The sequence below is a fragment of the Haliotis rufescens genome, unplaced genomic scaffold, assembly GCF_023055435.1.
Source record: "Haliotis rufescens isolate VD_foot unplaced genomic scaffold, xgHalRufe1.0.p SCAF_5, whole genome shotgun sequence".
Classification (NCBI taxonomy): Eukaryota; Metazoa; Mollusca; class Gastropoda; order Lepetellida; family Haliotidae; genus Haliotis; species Haliotis rufescens.
The window spans coordinates 40,231,339-40,243,892 of record NW_025964223.1 but is presented as its reverse complement, the minus strand read 5'-3'; the positions used below and the strand labels follow the sequence as shown (position 1 = coordinate 40,243,892).

At 41.9% G+C, this 12,554-nt stretch overlaps 1 protein-coding gene across 1 annotated transcript; it reads left to right on the top strand.

The window, feature by feature from the left end:
* Nucleotides 1-11,004: 11,004 nt before the first annotated feature.
* On the top strand, nt 11,005-12,339 carry LOC124112392 (mucin-2-like). The gene has a single exon (XM_046472486.2). The coding sequence runs from the start codon at nt 11,005-11,007 to the stop codon at nt 12,337-12,339; it is 1,335 nt and encodes a 444-aa protein (XP_046328442.2).
* The last annotated feature ends 215 nt before the right edge of the window (nt 12,340-12,554 follow it).

The following is a 12,554-nucleotide window of genomic DNA, read 5'->3' as shown; positions in this document are numbered from 1 at the left end:
ATCGTCTCAAATGATAAATCGAGTTAATAGACTTCGAGTTAATGAGTTTACTTTATTCCATATAGATTAACTGGCCGTATTCATAGAGCAATGTGTGTTGTTGGTTAGCCAGGTTGTATGTTTGTCTGCCTGAGATGAAATAACACCCGCCCTGATGTCATGTTGTGGAACAGATTAACGGTCAAATTTAATCACCATCCATAAAAAATAATATCAAAACATATATATCTTATTACAAGTATGATACGTACATGTACCATCGTGCATGAAAGTGATGCATATTATGCCATTTTAAAACTTTTAAAATAAAATGAGGGTTTTACAATATTAATGTTAGGATCATGCTTATACCGGATATGTTACATCGTGCATGAAAGTGATGCATTTTATGTCCTTTTAAAGCTTTGAAAATAAAATGAGGGTTTTACAATATTAATGTTAGGATCATGCTAATGTCGGACATGTTAATACATCAGGCAACTATAGCCTTTGTTCTGTCGTTTTCAAGTTTGAAAATTGTAAAATGATCAATTTTGGTAAAAGTGGCTGAGATAAATGAACAAGGCCGAGTTTTCGAAATTCGAACTTCAGGAGTCTGCTACCCAAAATCTTTTTTTCTGTCCTTTTATACTACTATTTTATCTACATCTCCTGAGAAAATCAGGTTGTTTCAAAATAACTTCCTTATTTTCAGATATTAACAAGCACTCCTGAATAGCCGCATCTGCAAGTGTTGAAAAGCGTGAAGTAGACTTTCCATCTATGTGAACATATCTGATAGCTTTAATAAACAGAGTCACATTTTTTCCTTAAATTTTAAATCATGTAGAGCTTAAATTGTGTCCCTGAAAGGCACCTCATCGGGCCTCCCCTTTAGTAATCTGTATTTAGTCATCCTCCCTCACTCACTCGTTGGCGGCGGAGTTCCAGTAACGAGATCCCCTTGTTATATACTGTCTGCCAATACGTATATCCAGATGCTCCCTGTACGTGTTCTGGTTAGAAGACAGTATCGATCCACACACGGACAGGTTTAGGACAGAATCAATAATACCGAGAATAACCAAAACACGCAGCTTAACAATGTCATATCTCCTGACAGATATTGGAATACTTGCAAATATATTATTTTTTTAAAACTACCCAAGTGTTATGAGCTACTCCTGTGTACCTTTTTGTGGTAGGTTTTACATCGTTTAGACATTTTTTTTTAGAGTAATTTTTCTGTTTCTTTGTTTTTCTTGTCGATTTTTAATTGGATTTCTTTCGTGCTTCATGGACAAAGCTGGTCACGGTGTCTGAGTGCGCTGAAAGTGGATGTAAAAATTCGATGTGCAGAGTTGCGTCCTTTAGACGTGCCAGGATCCGCTGGTCTTGGGTTTGAATCACATATCATTAACATTGGTTTTACGTCACAATACCTGTGTCCGTGTGTTTTAACAAAGTGGTTACAAAGAGTAGCACCTTTCTCCTAAATTGAGCTGACACGCCGTGATATAACTGAATATACCGTTGAAAGCGAAATTAAACCAACGCATCCGCCCACCCATCCTTAACCCCACCAACTCTTAACACAAACCCCCCCCCCCCCCCCCCCCCCCACACACACCCACTCCCACACCCACTCCCACACCCCAAAAGTGATGAGACAGTAACACAACGGGGACAGTATTCAATCAACGTCCATGCGTTTCTGTACATGTTTTCGAAGGCTCCAGAACGTGTCATCATATTCATGTTCAGCCAATCATTCATGAGAAGCAAGAATATATGATTATTTGAATAATTGCTGCTTGTAAATCTGTATTATTAAAAGCTTGCATTCAATCTCAATTAAACTGTCCTGCAAGAGCAACGCCCGTGCCGTTTCACCCACTGACATATATTCTTAAACACCCAAGGCCAGGATCAAGACGCGCCGCAAGATCGAATAACCAGTCGTGAATGAATTAACATATAGCTGCTTCTAATTACGCAAAACGGCTGTTGTTTACTGGTCGGACGGGCAGTTATGCTTGTCCCAATTTTAACAATAGGGGAAGTTTCGGCATTGCTGGAGTGTGTTAAAACGGGATTTTTAATTTAACGCATGGGATATGTGTTCTTGAATTCTTATTGGTGTAAGTAAAATACGGTGATATTTTTAAATAGTCTACATTCATAGCTGGAGTTGTCCGGATATGAATATTCCTCCCAAATAAATTGCTGGTGTTTCGGGTTTATTTAACTCATTCATAAATTTTCATTTCAAATGACGGGTACTTTCTGTCACTAGTGAATTGAGTTTGGAAATCCCGAGTAGGTAGCTGCGAGTTGTTTTTCTGTGTGTATGGATAATATTAATTTGTTCGTTGTTTGTTTGTTGTATTAACATATTCTGATGGGTTTTTTATATGCGATTTCCATCGTTGACTAAGTTTGTTGTTTAACGCCGCACTCAGCAATATTCCAGCTATATGACGGCGGTCTGTAAATAATCGAGTCTGCACCAGACAATCCAGTGATCAACATCATGAGCATCGATCCAGGCAATTGGGATACGATGACATGCATCAACTAAGTCAGCGAGCCTGACCACCCGATCCCGTTAGTCGCCTTTTACAACAAGCATATTCGCCTTTAACTGCAAGCATGGTTTGCTGAAGATCTATTGTAACTGGAATATTGCTGAGTGCGGCAACAAATGTGAAAATGTAGAAATGCCTCTATCTCAACTAGGGACTGAAGTTTTGATAATTTATTGTTATGATGACATCTTTGTGGTTAAAGTGTTCGGTCATCACAACTAAGGCTCGAGTTCGATGCCTAAAATGGGTAGGATGTGTGATCCCATTTATTGTGTGCACCGCGAATAATGCTGGAATATTGCTTAAAGCGGTGTAAACACTCACCCACTCACTCACACACTCGATCATGGAGTTTTCAATCGGATGGTCAGGTTCGCCGACTTAGTTGATGCATGTCATCGTATTCCCACTTGCGTAGATCGATGTTCATGATGTCACTCACTGGATTGTCTGGTCCAGATTGGTTATTTACAGATCGTCATGTTTGTTTGTTTTGTTTGTTTGTTGTTCAACACCGCACTCAGCAATATTCCAGCTATATGACGGCGGTCTGTAAATAATCGAATCTGAACCAGACAATCCAGTGATTGATATCATGAGCATCGATCCACGCAATTAGGATACGATGACATGCATCAACCAAGTCAGCGAGCCTGACCACCCGATCCCGTTAGTCGCCTTTTCTGACAAGCATAGTCGCCTTTTACGGCAAGCATGGGTTGCTGAAGACCTATTCTACCCCGGATCTTCACGGGTTCTCCTACAAGTAGAATCAGTCAAACATTTGAAAAGGACGTCATATTTTTTAATAATCCAAATGTGTTCCAAGTATTTGTACCTAGATGCAGCTAAATAGATTCAGTCCCCCCTCTCATGCTTCCTAATGCCAAATGGCAATTAAAGATACCATTCACCACACGAATCTCGTTGACCTTTAACCGAACTGATCAATTTACCAGTGTTTATATATTGCGTTGAAGATGCTGATACAGCTGACGGAAACAAAATGATTACTATTATTATTATACCTTCAAAGTCGCTGATGCGTTCAGAGCCCATGCGTGCTGTCTATATTTAAGTACCTCGGTTAGAAATCAAATTAAACAAGACCTCTACAGAAAGTTGACAAAGGGGAAATGATGTCCTACCCAAATGTCCATGTCGCCGGTTACTGAAAATTAAGTGTTCCTGTCAATAAATTAACATATCGCCTGTTAGTTTCCTCTGTGATGGCGAAAATTGGTCCCGTAGCAGATGTCCGCCTTGCCTACCACGGTGGCCTTGTTCGCACTCATTCACTTATTGAGTTTAGAAGACTCCAGGAAAAAGCCTCAGTTGAGGCAATTACCAAAACATGATTAATTCTGGACAAATATATTCTTCCCATGGAGAGATGTTCAACGACACCAACTCTGGAAGCAACAATAGAAGGCGGCCCATAAGGTGACCCGTCCCAAAGGGGTTGCAAACTCTGATCGCCCCCATCATATTTTCTGCTCAATTAAGTTTGCAAACTTGGAGTTTACTTTACCATTGAATCGCCTAATCTCTTTAGTAGCCCAGCCTCGGGCAGTTACGAAGCGGCCATTGTTCGGTCCATTACATCTCTCAAGGGGCTGGACTACTCCGAGCCGAATGGCGACCACGAGAAAGACCACAGCCAGGAATCAGCAATCAATATTAGGCTGATGTTGAGCGTCATTTGTATCGGTCATTGAATATGGCAGGTGCAGTCAACCATACCTGCTAACGCGTTTTAATCGTCAATAAACATGTCTGACTTGACGAGCATGGAGTGTGGGCTCCCATAGCTTTCCTTGCATGTCCTAGGGTCATCTTTATTAGATGTTGGGTTCAACTGACGTGTTAATTTACTCACGTTTGTTATTGCAGTTTGATGGTTATGGCACACTGTCTGCTTTATGGCTGGTAGTCGTGGAGGATTTACCGATAGCTTGTCTGGTCTTTAATTTATTCTTGAAATCATTAAAATAGATTATGGAAATAAATGAATACTTGTTCTTATCTTTACCTGTAAATTTCGTGGGTTTAAATAATAAAATGTGTCGAATTTGCATTAAATTAAGCGGTTAAATTTGATTTAAACCATGGTTTAACATACAATGGAACTAACATTATTAGGAGTCAGTTTCTTCAAGACGAGTGTTCAGACCAAGTCAATTCTGTCGTTACGTTATTCAGTGCCGCTTGGATGGTTTAATATGATGTTGTTTCTGAACACAGGACTTTACTGGACTGAGTTGGAACGTTGGTTCAAGTCGTTACAGTGATGGTTTCCCAACATCAAACTTGACACGGTTTCATTCTGCCATCCGGATAATTTACTTCAAAAGTTAGAACAAAACGAATAGTATCATTCTGATATTAAACGCATCAGCTATGCGTGGATGTGTGGAATAAACTTTGGCGGAAACCGACCAGGACTTTAATGACAAAATACATGAAGTTAATAACCGTGTTGAAGGTGTGTTTGTGTAGCATAACATATGTGTCTAAATGCCGCCAGTCATCCATTCAGATATTTTTCACCACTATTTTGTCTTTTACGCCCAATGAAATCTGTTAGGGCTGATAAGGGGACTGATATTCTCCAGCGTTGACGCTTTATATTCAAGTTGAATGTGTCGTGTTGTAAACTGCATAATAATGGCATCAGGGGTAGTCAATATGACGTCACAAGGCACCTGACCTAACCGCCTTGGTCAATCAGATATTAGCTTTCAAAAACCGTCATTTATTCAGATTACGTATGAAATAAATTCAGGCTAACAGGATTAAGATACATCAGGTTGCATCTGTTCAGACTGTCTCCCAGGTAGACCCTTAAACAAAACTATCTGAAACAACTAAGAAATGGACATCACTTTGGCAAGTCTAGATTTCTTCACATTCGGTAAATTCTCTATGTTCAGAAATCAGGATAATGATATATATTTTTGGTTCCTTTCTGGTATATATTAAAAGAAACGTTATCAAAATAAATCTTTAAATATTTTTATTTCAGAAACTGCAAATGTTCTTACTGTTAAAACGGTATAAATCATAGAGAGTTATCAGCCGGTTCGTCAGCTGGTTACTATATAAGGAACATGTTGCAATGCTAAGGTATAATAGCACTTGATATCTCACTTTGAAACCTGTTCTTTGCACGTGGACTAATGACATAATCTATTAGCACAATCTCTCATCAATCAGAACTCTGACATTTCCATTCAGACTCCTTCCATAACAAAGACTGTACGACACACAACCTCCCTGGGAACACGTGCCTTCAACGTTAAACTTTGGAAACAGTGTTTCAACACATCGTACAGATAATCCATTTCATGCGTACTCTGTGAGCCTTTATTGCCGTCATCCTGAGATAAAGTGATTAAAGTGTCAGCCACAGACCCGTGTGGTGTGTTCCACGCCAATGGACCAAGTCGTAAAACAGTGAACAATTAACGATGCTGTATTAATAGGTTATTGATAGTGAGATAAGCACTATCGACAAATCCATCGTACGTATCGTCATATTCCCTGGAACAGCTGGTCTCACTAAGCGTGTGCGATCGTCATCATGGCTATCAAGTGATGATAAAACTAACGGGATTAACGCGATTAGATGAAAATGCAAATATTGTCGATGGTTTTCCCGATCCTCTTTGAGAATGCTCACAGTGGACAGATCGTGATAGGAACAATAGCCGACGGGCAATGTTTTCTGTCAAACGTTGAAATCCTCACATGATAATGACGAAATACATTGATGGAGCGTTACGGGACTAGGAGTGTGACAAGGGCCTGCTCCCTTCCCCTTCTTTTTAATGATTCTGTCTGAATAGCTGAACACGCAACTCTGTTCAATTGCTTTCTGGTTTCAGTAATTATCTGTCGGTGTTATACGTATAATTTTGATTATGAAATGTCTTCCGGTTCAAGAAAATATGACTGTAAGGCAGAGCGAAAGTTGTATCCATATAGTTACACATTGTACACATCCCTGAGATTCAGATGCAGTCTAGTCTATAGAACGCCTACACGTATATAAGAGCATAAGTGTATTTAATAATTGATTCAGTTGAGACATCCAGAGGGATGGCTATACTCAGTTTGAAGGAGTCAAGGATTTAATCCAGCGGTGAAGACCATCATACCTGCAGTACATACGTTGTTAGATGCTGATACCATTGGTGCGCATTGCAAGTATTGACAGCAATAACTCACATTACTCCTCTTTCCACACAAAAAATTATCAAAAACTTTAAACAATGAATAAAATCTGTGTCGGGTTGGCATTAAATAACATAAGTCTTGAATATAATGGTAAAGGGATCCAAGACATCCCTGACACATTATTACGACATTGGCATATACAGGACAATTGAATATGTAGCATTTATTATTTTCCAATGCATTACAATTTTCAATATGCTGAACATAATTTAAACTTAAATCTGACACTTAACTTTTGAAACTGTTCTATTTTACATTAAATATCATGACATCGTCGCGTGTTCGATTTAGAGGTTTGCCAGACAGCCTGGGATCATGATTTGTAGTGCATTCGCCAGAATCATATTATAAACGTCAGTTTTTATATTTTAAAAAAGATGTCATTTATTTAGAATAATTGCATTTGCTACTTCAATTGTTGACGGAATAATGCTGTATATTTGTTGAACTCGTTAGTATTGTAAATACCGCCGTGCTATCGATTAATGCGGTGTCAGTTTCATTCATTTCATTCAGGTCTTTGTGTCAGCGTGTTTCTGTGGTAGACCTAGGAGATGGGGATTTAGAGATAAGCTAGAGTCAAGGGACTGTTCTTGTATGTCAGTTCAAACATATCTTTCATCTTCAAATGTCTCAGGTACTTCAGACTATTTATGATTAATATATGCCATATCAACAGCATTTCACTGTTCCATTTGTCTCCGGTTTCTCAGAGAGTGTTTGGCTAAAATCAAGGCGACACTGACTCCCTGTATGGATCCTACTTATTATTCCAGTCAGGCCAACTAACTTTTTTCGATCTCAGACGAAGGGGGGTAACTCTTAAACAGTCATCACAAGTCATTGCGCTAAATTGATCTCTGAAGAAAGAGTCAGGCAGGCGCCCAATCAGCTCAGATCGATTCGTGCGGAGAGGATCAGAGGGGTATCGAGGGACTTTGCCCCATCAAGGGGTTCCAGCTGAACCCTGACCTCAGCTTCAGTATACCACGGCCAGCCAATAACGGTGGCAGATTTTATTTGGCGGAGGCTTGAAGCATCTGCTAGAGTCCTGATACCGCAATTTTGACTGCTTTATCTTGGATTAGACCGGTCCCTTGAGATAATGTCTTTGCCCGTAACCATGTATCCACGATCGGAAAATTATCCTTCGGAAGGCCTTATCAATAGCATGAGCTAAAGACATTTGCCTGCTGCTGCGACTCCCATCATGGGGGATACGGGCAGACGTCAAAATGACAAATTGATTGAAAGGCAGACGACAGCCCAGTCTAGTGGCGCGCGCGGGAAAATCCATTGGGATTTGCCCAACATGATCGCCAAGCTCCAATGCTAACAAGCGCGGAGTGGGCCAGATATTAATATGCTCTATGATGAGCCATCTTCTGGAGAATGTCAGAAATGTAATGGGCGATTTGACGAGATAGTGTCAGCGCAAATTTGAAAACTTAGACAAACGAGGATTGCAAGGCAGCATTTCGATGTTTGCGGAAGATCCGGTCGCATATCTTGCCTCATCTTCAACTTCTTGTGGCCACGAGCCCTACTCTCCAATGGGACCGGCCAGCCTCGATCTGAGTCTCAACCAAAGACTGATATGTATGCATCAGGGCGCACGCGAGCTGAGATGCACGTGCATTCGCATATTGCTCTGGCCAAAATAAATTGGAGGACACCAGAGTTCATATCCTGCAACTCACCTCCCCATCTGTCGTAGTGTATAGTTCCTTTATTTCACAAGATGTTCGGTGCGAAAGTTTCACTTTTATTTGATTTCATTTGTGATAACCCGGAATTGCATTCAACTCACGATCCTCGTTTGTATACTCGGGCCCCGTCTCAGGTTTACAAAGTCACAAAGACAAATCGGGAAGTTTCTTTGTCTTCTGTCCGTCTGTCGGACTCGGGGGTCCAAATCAGGGTTAAGAAAGGATTAAATCTATGACACCACCAGGAATCTCCGATCAAACCTTGGTGCAATTGCTATGTATTTGACTGGTCGGAAACGTGTTTGTTGAGGAGCGGAACAGCTAAATGAAAGCCCCTTAAAACACGGATGATTAAGATGGGATTTGATTAACCATTTCCATTGTGCAGTTCCTCTTACAGGTGACACATTGTTGAAATGCTCTCAAGGCTTCTGTCCCATTTCTGAAAGACTTATTTTTGTTAAAAAAATTATATCCGTAAAACTAATGGCCAGGATGTTATTGACAACACTTCAGTTTGTGGGTGAAACGTTAATGTTGTAACCTTTGAAAGTTTTGACTGTAGACCAGTTTTGTCATATGCTACTCAAAATGTAAGAAACCACACGATTGTTTCATACGTAATCTGTTGTTGCATGACAGAATAATTATAGTAATATGAAAGTATTGGATGGTCCTTAACTTTATTTATTACTGTATATTATATATTGTTTGCATTTACCGTTATGCATATCACCAAGGAACACAGTGTGATTTTACTGACAAATCTCCTTCATCAACCACCAGCTTGTCAATCGCCGTTTGGATTCAAAACCATGTTGTGTTATAACTTGTACCTAATTAGAGTGAGTGAGTGAGTGAGTATGGTTTTACGCCGCTTTTAGCAATATTCCAGCAACATCACGGCGGGGGACACCAGAAATGGTCTTCACACATTGTACCCATGTCGGGAATCGAACCCGGGTCTTCAGCGTGACGAGCGAACGCTTTAACCACTAGGCTACCCGACCGCCCCTGTACCTAATTAGAACCTTGTTATAATTTCAATAGTGTTTCTTTGATACACTGTGGAGGTACACTAGGGTGGAAAGTTGAATTTTGACCAAAGTTTTATTCATTACAACAACATGCAACAACAACTACAACCACTGCCACAATCACTTGTACAACCATAACCACGGGCACACCCACTGATACAACCAAGGCAACAATCATTGCTGCAACCACGACCACAATCACTGCTACAACCACGACCACAATCACTGCTACAAGCACGATCACAAGCTCTGCTACAAGCACGACCTCAATCACTGCTGCAACGACGATCACAATGATGGCTACAGTCATGACCCAAATCACTGCTACAACCACGACCACAATCAATGCTACAACCGTGACCACAATCACTGATACAACCACGACCTGAATCTATGCTACAACCACTGCTACAACCACGACCACAATCACTGCTACAACCACGACCACAATCACTGCTACAACCACGACCACAATCACTGCTACAATCACGGACACAATCACTGCTACAATCACGGACACAATCACTGCTACAATCACGGACACAATCACTATTTCAGATACAACCACTACCACAATCACTGCTACAATCACGGACACAATCACTATTTCAGCTACAACCACGGACACAATCACTGCTACAATCACGGACACAATCACTGCTACAATCAAGGACACAATCACTATTTCAGCTACAACCACGGACACAATCACTGCTAAAATCACGGACACAATCACTGCAACAATCACGGACACAATCACTGCTACAATCACGGACACAATCACTGCTACAATCACGGACACAATCACTATTTCAGATACAACCACTACCACAATCACTGCTACAACCGCCACCACAATCACTGCTACAACAGCGGACACAATCACTGCTACAATCACGGACACAATCACTATTTCAGCTACAACTACAACCACAGTCACTGCTCTAACCGCCTCCATAATAACTGTTTCATCCTTGACCATAACCACTGCTACAACCACGACCACAATCACTTATACTCCACAACCACAATCACTGCAACAACCACGACCACAATCACTTATACTCCACAACCACAACCACTGCAACAACCACGACCACAATCACTTATACTCCACAACCACAACCACTGCAACAACCACGACCACAATCACTTATACTCCACAACCACAACCACTGCAACAACCACGACCACAATCACTTATACTCCACAACCACAACCACTGCAACAACCACGACCACAATCACTTCTACTCCACAACCGCAACCACTGCAACAACCACGACCACAATCACTTCTACTCCACAACCACAACCACTGCAACAACCACGACCACAATCACTTATACTCCACAACCACAATCACTGCTACAACCCCGGACACAATCACTATTTCAGCTACAACCACTACCACAATCGCTGCTACTGCTACAACCACAACCACTGCTACAACCATGGACACAACCACTTCTTCAACCACAACCATTGCTACAACTATGGACAAAACCACTGCTACAACCATGGACACAACCACTGCTACAACCCCGGACACAACCACTGCTACAACCACAACCACTGCTACAACCACGACCACAATCACTGCTACAACCACCACCACTGCTACAACCATGGACACAACCACTGCTACAACCACAACCACTGCTACAACTATGGACACAACCACTGCTACAACCATGGACACAACCACTGCTACAACCCCGGACACAACCACTGCTACAACCACAACAACTGCTACAACCACGACCACAATCACTGCTACAACCGCCACCACTGCTACAACCACGGACATAACCAATGCACCAACCCCGGACACAACCACTGCTACAACCACAACCACTGCTACAACCACGACCACAATCACTGCTACAACAGCCACCACTGCTATAACCATGGACACAACCACTGCTACAACCACAACCACTGCTACAACTATGGACAAAACCACTGCTACAACCATGGACACAACCACTGCTACAACCCCGGACACAACCACTGCTACAACCACAACCACTGCTACAACCATGGACACAACCACTGCTACAACCACGGACACAACCACTGCTACAACCATGGACACAACAACTGCTACAACCCCGGACACAACCACTGCTACAACCATGGACACAACCACTGCTACAACCCTGGACATAACCACTACTACAACCCCGGACACAACCACTGCTACAACCACGGACACAACCACTGCTACAACCATGGACACAACCACTGCTACAACCATGGACACAACCACTGCTACAACCACGGACACAACCACTGCTACAACCACGGACACAACCATGGACATAACCACTGCTACAACCACGGACACAACCACTGCTACAACCCCGGACACAACCACTGCTACAACCATGGACACAACCACTGCTACAACCATGGACACAATCACTGCTACAACCACGGACACAACCACTGCTACAACCACAACCACTGCTACAACCATGGACACAACCACTTTTACAACCATGGACACAACCACTGCTACAACCATGGACACAACCACTGCTACAACCATGGACACAATCACTGCTACAACCCCGGACACAACCACTGCTACAACCACAACCACTGCTACAACCATGGACACAACCACTGCTACAACCACAACCACGGACACAACCATGGACACAACCACTGCTACAACCATGGACACAACCACTTCTACAACCACGGACACAACCACTGCTACAACCATGGACACAGCCACTGCTACAACCACGGACACAACCTCGTGCTTTTTACGATCTTAAAAACATTCACGCGAATCAAATTATATGTCCTTTCTAAAAGGTTTCATAATGATGTACATGGTATATATAGTTTGACCTCGTTAGTATGGAACTGATTAGTCTGGGAACCCCGTCTTTCGGATGTTTACTGTTAGGAACATGTATACATGCTAAAAGAAACCGGAGACTCCTTAATCCGGACTATGTCACTGCGAATGGTACCGTCTGAATCAACG

Bases quoted from the DNA above. Each gene is read 5' to 3' on its own strand.
- LOC124112392 (XM_046472486.2), top strand. From the start codon at position 11,005: ATGGACACAACCACTTCTTCAACCACAACCATTGCTACAACTATGGAC.